This window comes from Bombus pyrosoma, linkage group LG5, assembly GCF_014825855.1.
Source record: "Bombus pyrosoma isolate SC7728 linkage group LG5, ASM1482585v1, whole genome shotgun sequence".
Lineage (NCBI taxonomy): Eukaryota > Metazoa > Arthropoda > Insecta > Hymenoptera > Apidae > Bombus > Bombus pyrosoma.
In genome coordinates, this window is record NC_057774.1 from 3,597,949 (window position 1) to 3,621,863 (window position 23,915).

General features: G+C 38.8%; 2 protein-coding genes and 1 long non-coding RNA gene across 16 annotated transcripts in view; 1 reads left to right on the forward strand and 2 right to left on the reverse strand.

The window, feature by feature from the left end:
- The window catches only part of LOC122567630 (protein yippee-like 1), a 23,801-nt gene extending 12,189 nt beyond the window's left edge, over positions 1-11,612 (reverse strand). For 4 of the 14 annotated variants that reach the window (XM_043726394.1, XM_043726396.1, XM_043726390.1 and 1 more), the window contains exons 1-4: positions 9,437-11,612; positions 9,189-9,348; positions 6,573-9,141; positions 3,059-3,383 (exon numbers count right to left, since the gene is read on the reverse strand). In XM_043726394.1, the coding sequence (XP_043582329.1) occupies positions 8,479-9,141; positions 9,189-9,348; positions 9,437-10,812 (2,199 nt within the window). In that variant the 5' untranslated portion in view covers positions 10,813-11,612 and the 3' untranslated portion in view covers positions 3,059-3,383; positions 6,573-8,478. Of the gene's footprint in view, positions 1-46; positions 2,995-3,058; positions 3,384-6,572; positions 9,142-9,188; positions 9,349-9,436 lie in introns of those variants that run through there. The other 10 variants (XM_043726391.1, XM_043726393.1, XM_043726386.1 and 7 more) reach the window with 6 other exon arrangements.
- Positions 11,613-11,869: 257 nt separating this feature from the next.
- LOC122567644 lies at positions 11,870-21,318 on the forward strand. Its single transcript, XR_006316852.1, has 5 exons — positions 11,870-13,615; positions 13,703-14,524; positions 14,858-15,450; positions 19,555-19,651; positions 19,726-21,318. It is a non-coding gene; the product is annotated as an uncharacterized LOC122567644 (long non-coding RNA).
- Positions 13,703-22,722, reverse strand: LOC122567641. Its single transcript, XM_043726426.1, has 2 exons — positions 22,118-22,722; positions 13,703-14,538 (listed from the first exon to the last, which is right to left on the reverse strand). The coding sequence occupies exons 1-2, from the start codon at positions 22,310-22,312 to the stop codon at positions 14,254-14,256; spliced, it is 480 nt and encodes a 159-aa protein (XP_043582361.1). The 5' UTR covers positions 22,313-22,722; the 3' UTR covers positions 13,703-14,253.
- Positions 22,723-23,915: the final 1,193 nt, after the last annotated feature.

Here is a 23,915-nt window from a genome sequence, read left to right on the forward strand (position 1 = left end):
AAAGTGACCGCGGATTTGTTTCTTTGTTTCTGAACACGTTACTTACGCTAGAGAACGCTATCGATCCATACGTTATGGTAAACGTAAGATCGCGACTAGGAACCAAAATATTCGAAGATATTTCGTGCACGCAGCAACCGAAAAATTTCAAGCAGACATCCGCAACGGGAGAAACAAGCTCACACGCGATCGCCTAGTGCGTATATTCATACATCCGTGTATTTCCCCCACGAGTAAGGGAAAGAAAGAGAGAGAGAGGAGGGGGGGAGAGAGAGAGAACAATGACTCTAAAGACGTCGCGTTGCGCGCGTTTTCTTCGCAACAAGTTTTACATTACACGCCGCGGCGTGGCGGGACTGAACGACGAGCAACGGCGTGTTCTCGCTTAGCATACAGATAACTCTTTCGTTGAGCAAGGTGCACGATCGTTTTATAAATAATTCGCGCGGACGTCTAAAAGCGCCAAGATTGTTGAACCACGAGCAAGATTGCATGCGAGAGCAACGAGTAATTATATACAATATAACGGTGCCATGCACACCACGCGAAGGAAGAAACGGACCGCGATAAGAGTGAATGCGTTGCTGCGAATATTTTTTTCCAATCGCGTTGAAGCTACTGGCGAAATCTTTTAGGTTTGAAATAAAAGATTTTGTTAAGAAAACTTCGCTCTTTTAATACCGTTATGTTAAGATTTATGAAAATTTAATGGTTAATTGACCATAAATCGGGACTAAATATGACCAGTTAGCAAAGTAGGCTCTATACCAGGAATACACGTAATCCTAAGCCAGACAATCATAAAAGTGAGTCATTAATGTCCTAAATGCCGGAGTTTTGTTCTATGAAAACAAAAAATGGTGGGGAGAACACGTGAACGTGAATATATAAACCTAACTAAGTACGGCTACTGATTCATGGTAAATAATACAAAAGGAAAACGCACGAATTGCGTAGCGTACATGTGGCGGTGCGTTGGACAAGCGTATGCATGAGTACGAATGAATCATACTTCCGAGCAAATCGTTGAACGACGATTCAATAACCCAGCTGGCTTTTTTGCCGTGCAGATTTACATTTCATCACGACGACTCGTTGAACATAATTAGTGATCCGCGCGTACTGACGACGTTCGACGAACCGAGAAAACCATGATAATAGGAAATCTAAACCTTAAATTCCAGCATTTTGGTTAGCTTTCTAAAACGTATTACGAAAGACAAGTACTACATTATCAAATCGATGAGCACAAAGCGAATAGCCTCTTTCCTATTAGAGCTCATTGTTGGTGGTCAGCGTTTTCTTTCATCCTTGTTCTCCCTAAACTCCTCCTTCCTTGTATCTACGTATATATCTGTATGTATTTCAAACTCGAGTAAACATATACATATCCGTGGTTATATTTACGTATAGTATGTACGGCTTCGACTATTGGCTCGTCAACTATGAGTAAAATCAAACAAAAACGGTGATGCACTACGTGAGAGCGACGAAAACATTACATCTTTCTCTCCTTCTTATTTACCTCGTAAATACATTAGGAAAAAATAAACAGAATAAGCAAGAGGAGATATGCGGGTATCTTTTTATCGATACTTGGAATAGTCACGAACTTAAATTTCGTGTAAAGATGACATGTTCCAGGTACATGTCATAATCAAGCGTAACCCATTGTTTTCGATGTCTATCATAGCGAACATTCGATTTGAAACGTTTCAATTATATGCGTGGAACAGTGAATGGACTTCATATTTATCCGTGTCCCTATTATTCCAAGCAATGGCCACCGGACAAGCAGACCAATGGCGCGTGGCAAGGACTTCAAATACAATCCGGAATATATGTTCCAGATAAAGAATATAATCCAATCTGTAACGAAGCATCGCATGGGATCGTTGGAATCAGTAGAAAAAAGCCAGTATCGTGATCTAATCCGTTCGTCTGGTCGCTTTGAAAAAAAGAAATAATGTTTTTTTAAATACGCATTAGAATTGCTATATCCTAAGTCTCCAGTTTGGTTTTTTTTTTTTATTACGTAAACTCACAATCTTCTGTTGTACAATCGTTACAATGCAAAAAAAATGAGAGAATGATTTAAAAAAAAAAGCGAAGTCAAGTTGCGTAGGTCACGCACGTACAACGAACCAGCGCAGCGGTAGAGTGATAAATAATAGCGAGGTTTTTGATCGCAAGCCCGCCGAACCCCACTACCATGAGAGCCGAGTTTAATCAAGTGCGTGCGAAGAAAATTATATGTGCGTTAGTTTATAGTTCGGTAATAAAGAACGTTTCTAACGGAAGTTTACTTGTGTCGTATAACTGTACGAATTATGAATGGGAATCTTCATGTAGTTTGTCACGTTTTACCAGCTATTATGACTAACTAGAAATACGTTCCTGGAATTAAAGGTCGTGCGTAACGTTTCCCGATGTTGCAGGATTTTCTTTCACGTACGAGAACGATTATTATTAAGTACAATCACCGCTAAACATTTAGCAATATAATAATTTTAACATGCATATTTAGCAGCAAATCGTTAATAAATTACCATTGTATAGAAATATGTCCGTTATATTACCGAATACACGTAAAAATAGCGTATAAAAAGAAAAACGAAACTGGACGTTATTTATAGATCCCTATAGAAGTGTCACAATTGTTTTCGGTTATACCTTTTCGGTATATTTGATAAATATAGATCAGAAAAAAATGTTACATAAATAACAGTCGTTCGACAATTTATTGTTAATTATTAAAAAGTTATAAGAAAAATAGGACAATAGCGATAAAAAAACTTCAGGTAACTATTACACGTAACAATGAGAATAGTAAAGTTTACTTGTCAACTCTATTTCGTTTCAATAAATTTTTTGTATCAACTTACTTAATATAATTTTTCTTACGAAATTCTCTACGCAAGTCTAATAATATGAGACCTAATTGCAACTTTGCAGGCTGAAATACTGTTCCTCTTATAAGTCATATTCTTAATACAATTATAAAAGACCACTGTTTATACACCATTTTATTTTTCTTATTTATATTCATAAAACTTACTCAAAAAGTTTGGCCGGCAAAACTTATAATACCCATCCAGTATAGGCGAGGGTTTACGCTTGCGTACACGTAAAACGCAAACGCGTCGAATATAACCCTTCACCTTATCCCAACCGCTAGCGACTCAGCAGGGATAAGTTTAAAGATTGTAAGAGGCATTGCCCTGACTGGCGTGGTCGCCAGCGAGCAGAGCCTCTGCTGGGAAATGACAGAGGAAGAAAAAAAGCAAGAGAAAAACAAGACCCCCTCGGAGCGTTCTGGAACATGCGTTGGCCAGCCTGCTAGATGGTTCTATCGCGCGCAGCCCAGCTGACAGCCCAATCAGCTGTAAACGTACACAAAAGCGTCGTCCAACAGGTCCACGGAGGACGCGTTCATGAAAACAGAAAATTCGATGCGTTTGCTTGCTTGAAATATTCAATGACTATAACAGAACTAAAAAAGATTTAAAAAATTGGCTATATCGAGGCATAACGCGTTACGGAGAGATAATAACAACAAGCCACTAATTAGTCATAATTATACTGGAATTTCCACTTTTAGAAAATTTAAATAACTGTGTATAACGATTGGAGAAGCGATCATTACAGGTAGTGTTTTTATTCGAGAGTATATATTTCGTGGAACTTCTTTTATACATAATACACGAATACGTAAAATATCGGTATCGTGTTACTCAACGTGTATATTTTGCTTTGTTCGGTGGACGTCAAACTTTGAAACTAGAACTACAGGACTTGTATCAAGGAAATCAAGATGAAGAATTTATAAAAAAGAAATATAATATAAAACTACAAATTATAGATGCACCGTTGTACATTATAAAATTTCTATACAGAATTGCGAATTTCGAGCAGTCTGGTAGTCCTTGTATTAATATCACGGAAACACTTCCTCGTGAAAAAGCAAAATTGGTACGCATGCACTGTACAATAGCGTAAATATCTTAACATCAAACACAAGATAATAAATAATATGAAATGAATTTACCGAAAACTTATTTGACAGCGTCCTAAAAGAACTTTTGTTATCGAGGAGGCAGAAAAAGCTCATACACAAAATTAATTACATAAAATTAACTAATAACTTTCTAGGGAATTACTTCTAGGAAATTTTTGGGTAAATGCTTCTTTATAAATAAGAACAGAATTAAAGTGTATCGTAAAAGTATATCATCATTCATTCATGAAAGAAAACAAAAGATTTGTATTTGTTAAATGGTTTAAGAATACTTTTGCAGGGTACTGTACATATGGTAGGTGCATATTGGTATGGCCAATAGCATGGTTACGAAGGAACGAGCGAAGAACTTTCGTTGCGCGAATCAAAGTGACTGTATACCAGCTTGGTTTGGTCGCTGTTGCCTGGCTAGACAGGAATCAAGCGAGGCTACACCACTGTAGCTTAAATAAACACCGGGAGAGGAACAAGCGCGGCGCACAGCAGCAGCTTCGAGTTTAGTTAATTCGGGTCATCGTCCTTCGTAACTCGTCGCGCATATTTAATTTTCCATGTAAAGCGTCCTGTGGACGAACGCATCACGCGGATGTCGCTTTCAAAGCGAATTGCACCTTAATATGCACTTTGTGTATATGGACACCGTCCACACACCAAACGGTTCTTGGGCTATTAAATTCGAAAGGCGCTCGATCGACTCGAGAAACCCGTAGTCAAATTGTACTCAATCGGTACAAGTGCAAGGAAAGTAGATATATGTACTATTCCCTTTTAGAGAATTTCTGTTGACGGTATGATTTTTATAGTAAGAGTCAACTTGTATCATCCATTTACTAAAAGACACAACTAGGAAAAGTCCATTTTTCGAGAGATCGTTTTAAACTTGAAAATTATTAATAATTCCATTATCTAGTAATAAAAAAGAATTTCTTTTCTTTTATTGTTGGGATAATAGACTTTGGGTTTTGAGGATCTTTAATAAAATACTACTAAATAAGGAGTTGATACAATTTTTGCATTGTAACATTCCTTTCGTTAAATAATTCGATATTAATTAATAAAGTAGTATCGTTTTTATAGAAAACAGTTCACTTCGAGCTCTGATCGGAAAAGATTAATTTTTGTAGATACTTCAGAATTGACAATTTTTTAGATGTGTCACTCTTTTAACAAATCGACGATACGTAAATGTTGATATAAACTTGGCCAAATATTTACGATAGAAAAATCGATCGAAGTTTGGTGGTCTCGGGTGGAAACACAGAGGGAAGACGCAAAGCGTTACGTCAATTCCCTCTACCACTTATTGTTAGCCTTTAGCACAGGTACTATGCTGGATATTATGTATGTACGGTTTTTTCAGAGCGATCGAAGCCATTCTGTACGTACGCGTTCACATACAGCAGAGAAAAGAAATGTCGCAAAAGGGTACCCGCGTACACAAAGATAACAGTTTGAACGTTTTTAAGACGCGGCGGTTGAATCAGCTGTGAATGTGTACAAAACAAGACGGCGCGCATTATCTTGGTGAGATTGCCGGTTAAGTATCAACGAAATTATCACCACTGACGCGGACTATTACGATGTCGTTGACATTGTGTGTAAGTGAGAAGCAATTTACAAAATTTGAATAAAAAAAAGTCGACGAATAAAAATGTATTTAAAAAAGAAACGAGGTATACACACGAGAGGCTGTTGGAAATGTAATGAGATGTTAAATGAGTGTAAACTAAGTGTACAATGATCAATTAACAATGGAATAATAGATTCTTGTCCTACGCACACGTGCGGACGTGACGACAGAGCTATTCGATATGGCAGATTATGCACTGTTACCAAGCGAAGAAAAATTGTAATTAGAGTGCACCATCAAGGTAGAAACGAAATGGAATGAGTCGATTGTAAAATTTCAGGTAAACGAAGTAACGGGAAAAATCGTATGGAAACGCCACACAAAATGACGGCCCTGATCTTCTCGTGGAAGGCAGCTGACAGGCCCCCGTCAGCTGAGAGCGTACACAAAGTCCAATGCCGTATGCGCACGTACTTTTAATCTGCGGCCTATTTCCAAGGGAGAGTTCACTGTCGTGCAAAATTCATATACGTTTGCACAACCCAATATGATACTATCCTAATCACCTGAATGATTGCACATCAAATAAACAAACTTAAAGAAGAAAAAATAGTATTGCGTCGTTCCAAGCACAGGCTGACCGAATGAAAACAGCATGGACGTTTCCTCGAATCGCGTTTCAAACATACTATTATTTGTAGAAAAATATTAACTCGAGGTAATGTACGAAATTGAAAGTTCTCAACGAATAACGATCCTTCGATTCGACGCAGATATCGTAAATAACAATTCCTGTGATAAATGCATCTATTGCACTTTCAATTGTCCAGGATACATTCGCGTACTAAATCATGTTTCACGGGACAGAGGAGATCACATAGGAAAATAGCAGTGGTGTTAAAGGAAGTGTCTGTAATGTTTTCAAAGCAAAGAAAAAACGTGTGCATAGATGAAGAGGGTGCATCGAAACAAGGGTTTACGCACCTCCATATGCATCCGTGGCCGCGGCAACGAGCGACGATGTGTGTCCTCGGCCTCTTCTCCGTCTCGAGCTTTTGATCACGGATCACGGCTTCTTCGTCTTCGCGAAATGCCACAAACAACGACGACGACAACTCGTTTTGATCATCACTAACGCGAAACAGTCGCATCCAGCGAGCACCGTACTGCTGATCGGCTCGGCGTCGTTCGATTTATTTCGGTTCGTCCGCAGGCGGGACGATATACGATGACCTATGCGCATGCGCTATTTGCGTTCGTCTATTTCCGGACATCACCGCCAGATATCGCTTATGAACAAATGCGTGTTACCTATCTTCTATTTTTTATTACATTACCAAATGAAACGCGGGAGATTTCAGGATGTTTAAATGAGTAAACAAGTGAAGTACCGCTGCATTCGAAGCGTCTGATTCGTGTGTGACTGTAAGTAACTTGAATAAACTTATATATTGCACAAATGAAACGAATGAAAATTTTAATCGCATAGATGTACTACATGCTCGTATTTTCATAGTTTGAAAAAAATATGAATACTGATTGTTTCGTGTAGCCCATATATTTTCGTGCGCGTGGGCGAAACGTTTACTTTCACAAGATAATCTGTATTGTATGCGAATAGAAACAGGAATGCAGAAGAAGGAAAGGTACTTTAATCGCGAGCTTGAAAAAAGGCACATTAAAGCTCGTTTTACAATATTTCATCATTTAACAATTTTTCTCCTTTTTTTCTTCTATTTAAAAATGTGATTCTAATTTAGGTCGTGTTTCACTTTCGTGTAAAATCACGAAAAAACGCATTGCATGTTTTTATCTGTCTGGAAAAAATATATATGTATGTTAAAACTATGTAGGAAAGCTACCTTTATTACTTCTTTCATTTCTTTGCGCAATTCTATTAGCTATTACATATCTCTGACAAAACTATTACAAAAGTTTACTATGCTGGATGTTTTTTGTAAGAATATGTGAATGGCTTTCACACATATCCTAGTATTATAAAGTAAAAAAGTCGAAGTCGAGAACATAAGAAAGTACGGAAGTTCAAGAAATGAAAACGCTATCAATCATATAAAAACAAAACGATTTTAACGATTCGAACTTTATTCGAATCCTTCAAATTAATAAAGTTAATAACCGTCCATTTAATGGAATATAAATTTTCGTAATGCTCTTGCGCTCTTAATTCTCTAGAATTTGTTAAACAAATTTCGCGAATTGCTATAACGTAAAAAATACGTTTAAAGACACCATTCATCTCTCTTTTTTTCGGGCAGACCTACAATTTTAAATGCTCCATAAATGCGCTATGTCTGCCACCCTCTCCCTCTTTCTTGATACATTCTACATATTTATTTTTTACTGATCATTCACACGATCAACATTTCTCTCGACTTTCACCATACAAGCGCAGCATGAAGGATAACAACAAAGCAGTAGTACATAAAAAACTTATTTTTTTACGTTTGTTTATTCAATATGTATTTTCTTATAAAGTGATGTCCTACTAATTAAAAGTAAATGAAAAAAAGTTCACCAAACAATAGTTAATATATTCATTAAAATTCTTCGTCTCATTAAGGCAACTAATTTGTTTAGTTTCATTTTACATATCTAGAGTAAATGATATATAAAGTATATGTAAAACACTAATATATGGTTATTTTTATTTTCTTGTTACAAGCCTTACATATTTAGAATATAATATGTATACTTTGTATATATACTCTTGTAATAAAATTGGTTATTTCGTATTCGATTCTAGAGATAATAAATATATCTAACGTGTAATGTTAGTACAAGAGAAGTGCGTGCAGAGGGTGGCAGCAGGGTGCGCATTTGGGAGTGCTATTGTTCCAGGGATCGACCAATCCCCACTTTCTATATCGTCTCACATAGTGACATTTAACTGTATTGCTTTAGTGTCCACAGAGCACGCTTGTTGTTGTTGTTGCTGTTGCTGTACCTGCTGTTGTACCTGTTGTTGAACTTGTTGTTGCACTTGTTGTATTGCTTGAAGCTGTATTGTTTTTGTATCTACAGTGCACGTTGTTTGTTGCTGTTGAGGTTGCTGCTGTTGCTGCTGTTGCACTTGTTGCACTTGCTGTTGCTGCACTTGTTGTTGTTGCACTTGTTGTTGCACTTGTTGCTGCTGTACCTGTTGCTGCTGCTGCTGCTGCTGTTGTTGCTGCTGCTGCTGCTGCTGTTGTTGTTGTTGTGCCTGTTGAGCAGCAGCTTGTGCAGCTTGTCTCTGTTGTTGCCGAAGTATGCTGGGCGGGGGATCCATGTGTTGGCGTTGATGTAATAACAAATGATTCTTCTGATAGAACGCTTTTCCACATTTATCGCACACGTGTGATCTTATATGGCAGCTACCATCCGTATGACGTCTTTGATGTTGAGACAAGCCATGTTTCTGCGCGAAACCACGACCGCAATCAGGACATACGTGTGGTTTTGGTTTCGGACCTGTTCCTACAGGTGGTGATGTTTGCGTTGCACCATGCATATGGCTGACACCGGGATTTCCGATGGGTCCATTCATCTGTAAACCCTTTGATTGTATACGCATTTCGTATATTACGCTAATGTTGATAATACCTGATGAGTTCCAGAAGTGTTGGGTGTAAGGAAGTGTCCTGGAGTTTGTTGGAAAGCAGCTGCTAACCCACAGAGATCTGTTACAAGAGTACGATCACCAGAATGTAACCTTAAGTGCAGGGTAAGAGCTTCCCGGTTTGAGAAATCCAATCCACATTCCCTGAAACATTAAATTTAACATATGCAAAAGATTTTAATATAGGCAGACATACACATTTAAACTATATGTTATTGAAATTATTGTTTACCTGCACATAAGAGATTTTTCGTCTGTGTTCGTATTATTGTTATGTATCTTCGAATGGGTTACCAGGTCTGTTTTTCGAGGAAATGCTTCTCCACAAACAGTACAAGCAAATGGAGTTTCTCCTGTATGTAAGCGCATGTGTGCTAGTAGTGTTCTCTTTTGGAGAAATTCTTTCCCACAAACAGTACACGAATGTGGAACTCTGCCATGCAAACGACCATGATTCACTAACTCAAACTTTCTCTGGAAGGTTGCTCCGCAGTCGTGACAAACAAATGGATGTAAACTGCCATGGAAGCGCGAATGCATTGTTAGGTGATCCTTTTGAGAAAATGATTCTCCACATTCTTCGCAAACAAAAGGTCTCTCCCCTGAGTGGAATTTACTATGTGTCACTAAATGACGTTTTAAAGGAAATGATCTTCCACACTCTTGACAAACAAATGGACGATCTCTCGTATGTACTCGTGTATGCGTTACAAGGTGGTGTTTTAGTGTAAAAGACTTTTTACATTCTCTGCATTGGTATGGTCGGTCCGCACTGTGAAGGAGAAGGTGAGTATGAAGACAGTGTTTGTGTGCAAAACTTTTACCACAATGAACGCAAACATGAGGTCGTTCTCCTGTATGTACCCTTGCATGTGTTGTAAGGTGATGTTTTAGAAGAAATGACTTCCCGCATTCTGAACAAGAATACGGCCTTTCTTTTGGTACTCTGACCTGACTTCCCATATCTTGTTGTTGCTTGACCTTTGTTTCGATTTGTGTAGTGTTCACATGTGTTAAAACATGCCCAAAGTGAGCTGTACTATCTGTCTGGCTCGTTGCCACATTGTTTACATTGGCTTGGTTTGAAGCAGCTGCTGCTCTTTTCATTAAAATTTCATTGCACTCTTCTGCTGTAAGCTGTAGTGGTCCAAGAGGTGTCATGAAATGCTTACTCATAGCGTGTTTATCAGCTGTAGTAAAAACTAAAGTATTTGAAAAAAGTGATGGTGGGGGTGTTGCATGTGCAGCATCACAATTGCAACCTCCCTTGTCGCATGTTAATGAAAATACATCGTGATGTTTCTTAGTACGAACATGCGTGCCGTGTGTTTGATTATGAGCTCCAGCTGTATGATGCGTTGTCGGAGTCTGTTGACAAGTTTCATTCATAGTGAACATGGGTCTACGATGTGTACTATTGGCAACTTTAGTTGGTTTAATGTCAACCTGTATCTTCTGACTGGATCCTTGGTCCTGATTATTATTCACAGCATAACTAATATTTGTAGTAAGTTCACCCTGTGCATTTTCTCGGGTTTCTGCTCCAGGTCCACCAAAGGACCAAGCATACCCAAATCCTGTGCCTACGTTGCCAGGGGTGGTGCACATGTTTGACAGAGGAGTAACGGAGGGGGTGGGCTGGCTGGACGCACTGCTCGTAGGCCCCTCCGTCTCTGTCAACGTATTGTCTGCACCATTTCTTTCCACTACAACAAACTGGTCGGCGGGAAATATTTTGAAAGGTTCTAAATAAACGTACCCGTCACACTCCAGTATCTCAGCTGTGGGTTTCAAAATTGAGAATCATATCTGCCTGAAGCGGCTCTAAGTTACTATAATATTTGACCCCTTGATATTAATAGACAGCTTATAGGTAATCAAGATTCATAAAATAAAATATGAAAGGTGATTAACACCATGTGTTTGTCATCTGTCACATAAAGTATAACAAATGCTTGGTGTGTTCCCAAGTGTTGCTTTGTCAGACTTAGGAACACACAGTGTTTAGGTGAGGCGAGAGTGCCTGAAGAATTGGAGCAGGCGGCAGAGGGGGCCTGTGCGCTGTAAACCAGGTTCCGTAAATCTAGAGCCGTTCTCGTATTGTTGTCACCGCGCCACCGCGCGCCAATGAAAAAGATATAGTGGTCGGTTGATTTTTCAATATATTTGAGTTCGTAAGTTATTCTTCGTTTTGGTGTTCGGGCCCGCGGCGTCCACGGGTCTTGAAAGACAACCTCCACCTTCCTCTCACGGCACTCCCACACGCTCACTTACACTTCACCTTCTTTTCTCGTATTTCGCGGCACTGAACCTATACTTTGACATACATACACGAGCGGCCGATGGTCATTAATTTTACAGAATTGCATATTTTATTGTCCATACAAAATAGCCTCATATATCGGCCATTTTATTTGTAAACTACCAAAAAACAATGCTGCCAATGCACGCGCGGTTTTGGAGGGAGCAAACCTGGCATAGCGTCATCGAGTACTTCCGTACTGGCAACACTGTACCGCCGACGCGATTTCTTCCACCATATTTAAATGTTCACAGGTTACAAGTTATTACTCTTCTTTTCAACAATCTTTTTATTACTTGTTCGTCTCTTGACAAAAAGATATACTGAAATTTTTTCATATAACGATGTTTCATTATGAAATTTCTATGTGCGATTACTATAGCTACAAGTGGAAAGTGAAAGGTCTATTTTAACATAGCGATAACCCATAATTATAGGTTTCGTAGTAATCAATTATCTACTTCAGGATGTAAAGGGGAAAACAAGTATGAGGTGATTACATCGAGTGTCAACAACGCTAATTACACTGTAACTACTTTCCACGTGTGAAAATAATTATCATATAGTAGATATAACCATTATTCACTTTTTTAAATTCATTTTTCCGTATACAGATAATCTTATTAAATATCAAACTTCGGATATCTCATACAAAGTTAAGTGTATATATAACTAAAAATTGTTACTCCGATAAAAATCATTATAAATTGCATTTATAATGTACTTCATTCGTAATGTTTTATGTACCATTGTTTTAGTATATTGTATCGTAAGAGATTTCCTGAAGCGTTTTTTAAACAATCAGCTTACAAACAAAAGGAAGGATGATTTTTGTGCGGTAATTTTTCGCTATGCACGCAAATAATTCCATAATCGATGGGAGGTCAATATCACGGACGTAGGTTCTTGTGAACGTGATCGCTTTCGTCATTTATAGCGTATAGCTGATATCTGGCGAGTTATGAAACGTGGGGGCATCTAGGTGGCACGGGGACAGAAACAGCGTCGCCCGCCGCTCGGTTGGTCATCGTCGACGCAATAACGCGGACTCAGCAACTGATAAGCAATCCCGCACGTTAATGGCTCGCGCTCACGACTTGGCAAAAAGCCAGTGCGTGTTGGCGGAATGAGAATCTTACAGCCACGTCCATTCATTTTCTTCTTCTATCTCTTTCTCTCTGTGTTAGACGTAACACATTGGATTAAGTGCTATCTTTACAAACTTTTACTCATCTTCACACTCAGGCGCCAAGCACATCTTCAACGTTTATTCACTTCTATGCTCGTTTATCTCTAATTAGTGTCGATTACGGTGCTTTATTTCTTTGCAATCACTTCTTAGTATTGTCCCTAAAACATCATGAATATTTTTTAAATTGATAAATATATATCGATAAACATTTTCACTTAATTGATGTATGTGAAATATTGCTTTCGTTAATTAATAATTAGAGAGGTGGATATTTTTAAAGATTAATTTTTTTTATAACATTTCAATAACATTTTTGTTCCAAAGACATTCTTTGAGTAGATAGTTAATATAGTTCATACTCGTTAATTTATATAGGATAATATATTATTGTAACATAAATGAAATGGTAAATATGAATTTTAAATACTCCTGAGAAAGAAAATATTTTTTACGATATATACGATATCTATTTAAGATATTTTCACGGAACAGTCAACGTTAGCCATCTTCGTGTTTCAGAAGCTATGCCTGTTGCAGTTACAGTAGTTTTGTCTACCAGAAAGTAGTGAGAATTTTTACGGACGATTTGCACGGATTATACCAGCCTGACAAGATGATTAAAAAGACCTGCGCGTTCGCTTTAGCATAGCGTGACCCCTTTTTGGCACAGTAAATCCCGCAGCTTCTTATTCCACCCTTTCAGAAAAAAGTTTGCCCACCCCTCGGTTAACTGGTAAACGCCTCGAGCTGTCTGCACGCGCACCTGCTATGTATATCGCCCAGCCGTTTCTTACCACGCGACCACGACTTATGTCCTCTACTGATAGATAACTTTACAGAGCAAAGAGAATATTGTTGCATTTCGATGGAACAATATTGGACGAACTATTAAAAAAGAAAAATTCTTGATTTTCTTTGTAAGTATATACGTTTTATAAATATCACTTTATCCTGTTTGTTCTCTATTAAAATCACCTACTCTTTTTGTGCACGGTCCGTGTCAGCTGATTACCATGCAGTCTCACACGTGACTTGATCTTGGAATAAGACGGATGCGTGAGGCGATTGCGTTATGTTCATGGATTCACGATCCGTTCGCAACATAGATTTCTCGTCGAACAGACGCAAGATGGTTCAGGATTTACGATTGTTCGATGGCACTCTCGGATAGGATTTTCTATAAACTCTCTTTAAGTATACGAAAGTCAATATATTCTTATGAAGAGCAATCATGTTCGCTGGTACTCTGTTACTTATATTGCAATACGTAATGTAATAATTACGTCAACGTTTCTACATTAACTTAGTTTAAACTACATTGCCAAAGACGAACTTCTGAAATTTTTCCACGGTACAATCGATTCCAACAGTAGTAATCGAAAAACTATTCTTCAGGTAGAAAATAAATTTTTTCCATAAATTTTCTCGGATACAGAACAGTTGGATGAACAATTTTCGAGGTAGAAACCGTGAAGACGTTTCGATGCTGCAATTTGTAAGACAAATGCGTTGTTCACCTAACCATCTGTTAAGTATGTTTCGTCGTGAGATATGTTCAGATCCGACGATCGAGGGTTACAGATCGCCAACGATGGGTAGCCTTTACCGTATCATCTCTCTCTCTCCTTTCTCTCTCCCTTCTCTCCACCTCTCTCTTTTCTTTTTTCACGAGGAAACACGGGCGTAGAGACAGGGTGGAGACCCGAATCCTGAAGCAGTGGACCGTGAATGCGATACCAGGTTTGCCATGCCTCGGTGTGGGGGTGGTACCGTCAAACAACCGTTCGTCGACCATCCCTTCGTAGTGCAAATCCCATCCTCTGCAGGTCAGTTGCGATCTCTATATATATATCAATTATACTTCGATATACACTGTAGCTTTTTCAATAACAGTTTCAATTTTCCTTAGAATAATAATAATCGGTTATCATTATCGTTAGATAAAAGTCATCAGAAGAAATGGAAAATACAATACTATATTATTTTATTTTTATTCTTATTCGGATAAATAAAATAAAATTTATTTTATCGTTATTTCGATGGGTCTTAGCAGTAAAATAGATGTAAAAGTAGCAGGTTCACAGAGGTACTCGATAGACTAGACTAAATCTAAAGGAGTTATATACCCTAGTCCGTTCGAAATCAATTTGTCACTCAAGGTCACTTCCCGGACTGTGAACGACGTCAAAGTGAACGGACATCGCGAATATGCACGAGACAGTGCTTTGCGCTTTCCGCCTTCGAAACAAAGGAACAAACGTGCAGCAAGAAGATAAGAGATAGAGTGAGGAAATAAACAAACGATATGGCGAGGTTTACTTTTCAACGTCTTAATTAATTCCGTTGCAAGAAGGTAGCAAAAGTTTCTAAACTGATGTTTTTTTTAAAATGTACATACCTTCAAAAGCAAGACTACTAATCACAGCTGCGATAATAAAGAAGTTATGCAAATTCTAATACTTATTCATAACATAACTTTATACGATTACGTCTCATCATCTGTAAGCAACGAGCGTGACATATAGATATAAACACATGGCAGCTTTGAAGACACGTGCTACTTCTGTCATTGTTTAGAAAAACTGAGGCGTTAGCGATTACAAAAGAAATGTAGATTAGAAGAATAGTTCCGGCATCATCACCACATGAAATGCACCTGACACAGGAGTTAACCGTGAGATTAGAATGCGTCAAGTTGTATGTTAGCCCCCATTCGAAGACACAAAGCTGCCTGTTAAACCGGTAGAGCAAGGTAATTAGAGTTTTGTGGTTGCAGACTATGTATCAGCGGTGTCTTTTTTTCTTGGCTTAATTAAAAGATGATTACCTAACGAGGGTCATCGATACTCTCAGTCACTAACGAGCTCCTCTGTCGCCGAGAACATCTATATAGTCGAGCAATAATTTCAAGATTTCTATCTGACCATGAAACGCCATTTGGGGCCATGGGGTTGCTTAAAAATGAATGCATCGGTATGCGTATCTATGAGGCTTAAGCTATGGGGCAATTAGTTATCCTGCATTCTTGTCCTAATTCGTCTAGCTTTTAGGATCAGTCAAAAGTGATTTTCGACTGTATCTTTTCACTGTTTCTCTCCCTTTTTCTTTCACTTTTTGCAATGACAAGTGAAACTAAGTTTGAAACGAGTGCATGGTAGGATGAGATCTAAAACGAGGTATTAAAAAAAATGATGTCCAACGAAAGGGCGAAATGTCTCCGCGTCCATATATCGCGATCAATCGTTTCCACGCGATAGATCACCAGTCACGTGCCGCTGCGTGCCGGTTCATCGATCACGATTAGTCGTACGACCTGCCAGAAGTTCATCGATTTTCGAGCCACCCTGAAATCAACTCGTGTGACAACAATTCATGCGTTCAGTGGTCGAAAACGATGCATCCTGTCCAATACGCGTTTTGCACGAGGCGATAGGAACCAAACACGATAGGATATATGGTTGATTCGATAAAAATATGACTTCTTACATATTAGATATTATATTACTCTAGATAAGACAAAGATTGATCGAACTAGATTACTATTATCGTCTTATGGGAATCAAACATTCGACGAGAGGAACGTGAAACGTTTATTGGACTCTGCAAACTGATACAACCTTTTGATCTCCAATCCGTGTCTTGGATCGTAGATGCATCGCATATTTGAATTCCCAAAAGACCGGTGCAACGACATTCTCTGCGATACTGAACCGAATATATGTATTTACAGGACTGAACTCTTGAGCAGAACTCTTTGTTCTCCTTCATATAAAATTCTGAGCGATCTCCGGGGTACTTTGCCGATCAGTTCACTGTTCACTTTCGAATGTATTCGCTAGGGAATTTCGGGTTACGTTTTCCATTCTCGGGAGCGGAAACGTCGGCCTTCTTTGATCTGACGACCGGCAGCGTTAGCTTTTAAGCTTGTAAAAGTGACGAGCAGATGGTTATGATAACAATAATTTGATCGTCGATATAGTCAGCCTTTTTGCACGCACGTGTCAATGTAGTATTTTTATTTATATAGGGTATATTAAAGTTTCATGGTTCAGAAACTGTGTATTAGGTATGGCATAAAAGACTTTAAACGAGGACCGATCGAAGAATTTGAGCATTTTCTTTGTAAGCATATTTTCTAGAATTATTTTGGTACGATTTGAAAGCACGTGGTTTGTAGTGTCAAGTCAAACAGTTAACCGGTTGCGTATTTGTCGGGAAAGTACGAATTCTCAAAGCAGAGAACCGGCTCCCTTCGAATCGATCGAGAATTAATCCGACTGCTATCACGTCTCGCAAACGTCACTCCATTGTCTCATTGTCCATTGGAGTGAGAGATAGCGATGGAGCAGTAGAGAACGAGAGATGACTTTCCTTCGTTCCTATCTTGCCTCCTTTTGAGATCCCGTCTCGATCCTATTGGAGGCCAAGGGGATTCTCTGTTCTTCTATGGGCAACTAATGCCATCGAACGAGAATTGAGGCTACGACCTGTATCCACGACTGGTTTCTCCGATTGCTTTTTATCGCTTTTTCCATATTTATTCATCGACTGTACCAATTAAGTTCCCGATCTTTCATTATTTAAGTTAATGCTCTATCGAAAGAAAAAAACGAACACCAAATAAATCGAGACTCAATTTTATAATTTAATTTATAGTTTCACCGTTTATTTGTTAAGAATATATAGGGCGATTCAAAGACAGTTTTCTCCTAAACCCCTTCTCTAAATTCAGCATTATTCTTACGTTAACTCGACTTAAAAAACCCAAAGTGGCATTAAACCAATTTTCATATACATACTCTTTCTTAGTCGATACTTTTAAACAATCTACACGCAATGTAAAACTTAAATACGAGCAGAGTATTTTTCACATGCTTCTTAGTCGTGTCTCCATAGATGGTTCCCGATTATCAGATTATCAGATGGGTTCTCGATTCAACCGGTTTAGCTCTCGTTCCTCGGTCAACTCGGCCCGTTCTGTCGGCCGTTATCAGCGAAACATTAAGCGGACAAAGAACAGAGGGCTGCTACAGACTATAGATCAGATCGTCCTCGGTGATCAGGGTTCATACATGGAGATTCCTCGAGTGTATCCGCTGAAAAAGGGCGTCATGCATGGCTCGCACCAGGGTGTCATCTGCACCCTCTGCAGCTCGACCAACTCTGTCGACGATCTTCACGGTCAATATAACGGATGTCGTAAAATCAATTAGTGGCGAATTGTGCCGCAGCCCGGATCGTGTGCACCATATACGCGGCTCGTAAAGTTCCTCTTTTCTCTATGATCTTCTGCGTGTTCCCCGATCACCGGTTCCACTCCGTGATCACTTCTCACCGGAGGGTGGTGTAGGAACATCCACTTGCCATGTATCTTTGCTTTTCTCATCTTTAACCACCAATGTTCTATTATAATTTCACATATTCTTCGTGAGTCGTTTAGAAATTGTATTTGAATAGCTACTTTTCTATGATTTTCTTACTGTCTACTTTGAATAGCCGAGCTCTTTAATCAAAGAGAAGCTACTCTCCTTGCTTTAAGCCGGACCAATTATTTTGAAAATATCAAAATACGAATCTAAATGTATTAAAATTCTTTCTGTATCAAAGCAATCTTCCGATCGTTTTAAATCCTTCGCGTCTATAGAAAAATGCGAAACAGAACAGTAACAAAGAGTGGAATGTTTTTGTAATAAACAATAGATATCGTTGGTTGGCCCAAACATCGCGTTCCGACATGACTCGAAGCTATACAGCAATTAGTAGCGTCATATTGATTCGCTTAAAATTTTTCGTATGTCGATTTCACGCCGCTCCGACAATAGCTTGGCTAATACCAGCTTTTGAATGGGCCGATTGGTCTTACAAAGACCGTGGCTTTCCTTTCTGCCGCGTTTCAATGTGCAGTAAATATTATCAGGTAGATACCGCTACGGCTGTTTTTTGGTGAATTGATGAGATTGCCAGTTCATTTCTTCTGCCTTTCGTTCGCTTTCTTTCCTATTCCCATTCCTTTCCCGTCGTTCTTCCAAGAAACCACCCCCGCATGAAGAAGCTTCGACGACATTCGGACAAATCTTTGAGACTCGACGCCGTAACCAATTCGAAAGAATTTCCCGTGACGACCGCTTCATTGTGTGTGTTTATAAGCTAGACGATTTTCACGTTGTCAAAAGGTTGAAATGTTTTTAAGAAATACAATGAAAATTTGTAATATCGTAGAGGCAAACACATCGACGGAATAAATGGTTTAAATGTCAGCAAAATATACGTAGAATATCGACGAATATAACGTCTGTTAATTTTTTCACGATTTTTTCCTTCTTCCAATGGCAACGACTCGAATCTCAGTAAACTGTACAAGTTTTTATCGCCCGAGAGGCGTATATCTATGAAAAAGAGAAATAGTCCGCGTAAAACTTTAACACCCTTTGTGCGAACGTCACCCGTTACAACGCAACGTTGCTTTCGCTAAGAGCCGGTAAAAGTCGAAATGAAGGAAGTTCTCCTCTGAATTCTATTTCCTTCGTCAAGCGGTTTGCAGCCTTGCCTATCTGTTCTCTCTTCGTCTGTCGTCCCTTCTGCCCCCTTCTCCTCGTCACAGTTACCTCTCGCTACTTAGAAAATATAACCATCCCCAGCAATAAATCAAGCTGTTTTCACTTATAATTACCAGCATAATAATTTTGGCTAACCATATATTATTCTTTGTAAATTGTTTCTGTTCTATTCATCTTACTATAGGTATATATACCATAGATATAGCGATGCTAATGGGTTTTCGACCGAATAGATAATTGAATTGTATTTGACTTAGCGTTTATGATACTTAGAAACAAATTTTTCACACGAATTTCAGGTATAGAACCGCTAGTGACCGACCAGTTACGTTAGACTGAACGAAAAGTGGAGTACTAATTCCTTACTGTCTACTAAGAAATTCAAGATTCATTGACGTCAGTAACTATGTTTTACATTTTTCTATCTTTCCGTTTTACAATGTATATTTTGCTTTCTGTACTTTCTATAGGTCAGCTTGATCTTGATGCTCCAGCACTCTCTGACGATTAACCCATAGCCCGAAAGTAGGAGGAACAAAATTCGTCGAAGCCGCACGTCAGTCACAAAATTCATCCTCCAGCGATAAAGTTCGAGGAGTGAAAGAAAAGGTGGCTCTCCTTACGGATACAACTTACAAGCTACAATTCTGTGGCTACGAAGCGGCTACACCCTTTTACGAACGCGCGGCTCAACCACTCATGGACCGACCAGTTTCGCCCCGAGTGGCAAGTGTGGCGGGAATTATGCAATTATTGCATTGCGCTCGCAATTGTCGCGGAAAACGGCGACTGCCTGAATGGCCTGAGTGTCTAAGGGGTAACGGGGCAAGAAAGGGGGATTTCCTCGTCGTTTTACTACCGACATTTCCCCGTACGTTTCGTTCTCTGTTTCAATTCATTCCCGTTGGCCGCAATCACGACCACGAATCCGAGATAAATACGATTTTAATTTACTTTCGAGCGTATGAAGTATTGAAAGATCCGCTCGAATAACAAAATAGGCGTTCGCAGGGAATATAGTATAACATAATATTTTTAAAGTAGAATTGTAAAATTGGTATATACATGGGAGTTTCGGCAAACTATTGTAAATCGAAATTTCACTAGATTCCTGTATGCGTCGGTTTCTCACGATTTCCAAGGGAAAGCCAGCCGCTCGGATGCGACATTAGTCAATCAAGTTGATGTATCGCGTGATGGTCTTGAATCTAAAATGCAACTAAACCTGACGAACATTAACAAACGTCCAAATATTTTCTGTATCATTATAGAAACGGCTTGTACGAGAAATTAGATAGACATCTACCGCAACGGTAGTTGATTTTCATCAAGAGTTCAAAGCTTGACCAATAAAAGAAAAAAGAAAAAATCCTGGGTATCTCTGTTAATAAAGACGCCAATCTTTTTGATGTATAGGTCACGGACAAAGACACATCTATGCGGGTACAATATAGATTATAACCGTGCACGTATACACTCAGCGTTGGCCATTTAGGATATCTATTTGCATTCGTACACGTTCCTCCATGGTATCATATATTTGCACGCACAGCGTTTTGTTGAATACAGAAAATAAGCCACGATTTTATATTAGAAATCTGACAATGCTTCCATTATAAGCTTCTATAGGCATTACGGTCCCGTGGAATTACTCAAAGATTTGAATGACTCACTGTTTGCAATAACTTAGAACTCAAGTGCTCGATAAAATCTCAGCGTGTACGGATGAGTTTTAATTTCGACGAAAATAATTTTAATCGATACAGCTTTATCGTTATGAGTATTCGTTATTCAGCTAATTTCGTCTGTTACGGAAGAACGTTTTTTGCAGTCAAATTTCAAGACGTTGAGCCAAAAAAGAAAACGACGAATGTGGCGAGTAAGCAAAGAAAACAACGCATCGAATATTGCACTCTATTTTTTATATAAGAGTCTACGAATTCCATTGTCAGCTGTCTGATGTCGACATAAATCAAGCGATTGCCACCAATCATATCGATCTATACTCTTTTGGCAATTAATTCGCCATCGTGTGTAATAATAACGAGCCTGCTTGATTTGTATGTTCGTGCCTCAGCAAATAATTACTACGATAAATTCATGTTTAAATCTCTCTTCTTGGAACCCTAAAACTTAATCACCTGCGAGGGAGACGCACCACTTGATCGACCGGTTATTTATTTTTCTCGGACGATAAAAAGCTTCACATAGTGGAACTGCTTCGATTAAAAATCATGGTTTCTATAAATTTCACGGGAAGATCAAAGACCCCTTCTTGCGGAGTATAATCGATCGAACAAACATACCTCGATTCTATTAAATCTTATAGGAATTTTTATATGAAGTCATAAAAGCCTATCAACAAAATAATAGCTCAACTCATAATTTTACAGGATTTTCTATCCATAAATTTTCCAGGAGAATATGTCAATTTCTAAGAAGACCGCTATGAGATATCAGCCGTCAGCCCACGAGAACAATGTTCATTACGGAAACCAGTATTATGCTTTACGGCGCTATGTCTATACTGTACCACGCTTGATTATTTTATATCTCTCATTTTCTGCCATCGACTAGACCAATTTATAAATTGTAAAAACTATTAAATTATGTGCATCGACCAGGGAGAAACAATCAACGTATGGACGTCGAGGGGAGCAGTGCAGTAACAACGAGACGATCCGCAAATAAAGAGGACCTGCAGGAAATCTGCAAACACGAGCGAAGCAAACGGGCCAGTCCATTAATATTGCCTCGTAGGATCTGAACAAGAAACGAACGGTGGACCCGAGGTCTCTCTCCTCGAGCAAAGCTATAAAAATTAATTAGCTCTTAGAAGGAGAAGTTGAACGGCGACTATACCTCAACTCGTTCAACAAAATCCATGAAGCCATCCTCCCTTGAAACGATCGTCGACCTCTCTCCGTGTTCGAAGGATCTAAGCTGGCACAGTTCCTGTAATGGATCCCCGATGGATGATCGATACGTTATCCCACAAACGACGTTCGATCCAAAACCTTTTTCTCCGCGTCGTTGTTCCAACGTATAATTAGTCATTGATTCGATTCGGGAACGTTTTGTTAAGATGATTATATTTTAGGTCTGGATCGTGTCTACAAGATGATTCATTGCGACTGTGAAATTTTGAATCGCGATATATATATATATATATATGTTTTATATACTATTTTCAGTGATGAAACAAATGTTCTTTTTTTACTTTCACCTTGAAATGATCTTTGTGGTAAAGATATTCAATTATAATTTTAACTTCTGCTTGAATTTTAGGAGTCGAGAGGAATAAGACGTGTGTATAATCCTCTCGAGATAATTCTTTGTTCTTTTCCGAAAATATAGTGACCCGTGTTGTACACGAAATTTTCGATAAAGTCCGTGTGTTTGCCAACTCTTCACATCGGTAATGTTTACTGGCGTTAATGGCTCGTTTTACAATTGTAGGAGGAAAAGAGGCAGCCGGGTAGAAAATGAAAGAGAGGCGCCTAATTTGACGTAGTACAATTGTCATACAGCACAGAGGGAATTCGATTATGGCCAGTATCCACAAATTGCCTTCTAGTTAGCGGGAATATCTTGCGGTTGAACTATCGCGAGATAATTACACTTCAACCGCTATAATAGCAAGTTAGTTATAGAGCGGCGGATCTTAACTCGGAATCTGCGAGGTTGGTTGATCGAGCACATCCACGGGCAAAGGATCCGTTCTGTCATCGTTTACTTCTCGAGAAGACAAACTTCGATCCACGAATGTTTGAGGAAGCCGTTTACCAGTCATGTGAACCACACGATGCCAATGTTAAACTGGCTTCTTCTTTTTATTTCTATTTGTTTTTCTCCTTCTTCTGTCTACATTTCCTTCGTTCATATTTCCACGAATTCTTTTCTGGTTAAAGTAGCTCTAAAAATTGCAATTGGGGGTACGATCCCCAAGATAATTCTCGTGTCTACGAAATTGTATAAATATCGGACATTGATGGAACAATTGATGGTTGACATATTTTTAACTACGAATAATGTTTCACGTTAATCTGCTCCCTTCCAATTAGCTTGTAAAAAATAGCATGGAGATCGAAAGGACGCAATTGAATAAATTAGAGAACTGAACTTTAATCGACATAGAAACGCGAGAGGAAAAAGAAGGCAGCCAGATGTAACGCGACAAGAGGTAATAGATATTTTTCCAAGATTTAAAAGTGTCTGCAAGAGTCAACCCACGGAACCTTACCTCACACTATGTGCACTGGCGTTCAAGCTCGAGAGCTCTTCGCCTTCGGAACAATAAAACCATTCCCGTGGGGGAGTGAAACAACTCTGGAAACCGTTCTTCAGATTGCTGATGGAGGCACAGGTAGATCTCTATTCGGCACTTGAAAATAAAATTCTTTCGTCGCAGAATTCTCTCGTTTAACGTATTCAACGTTTAATAAGTTATATATTTATATATTTGAAAATATTTGCAAAAATCTTGTCTCCACTAATTTCCTTGCCGTTAAAACTTACTATTTTGCTATACATAACGTAAAATTCCTCAACTCGCAGGATCATAATTCACACGCACAAACAGAGTCGAAACACGAAATGACAATGTTCCCGACCGAAAGGATACTGCGAAACAGCACCTTTACAATCACAAAGCAGATTT

Excerpts from the sequence above, each read along its gene's own strand:
- LOC122567641 (XM_043726426.1), bottom strand. The coding sequence starts at position 22,312 with ATGACTAATTATACGTTGGAACAACGACGCGGAGAAAAAGGTTTTGGA. Across the intron at positions 14,539-22,117 it reads ATTTTGTTGAACGAGTTGAG|AGATCGCAACTGACCTGCAG; the intron begins GTATAGTCGCCG and ends ATATATATATAG.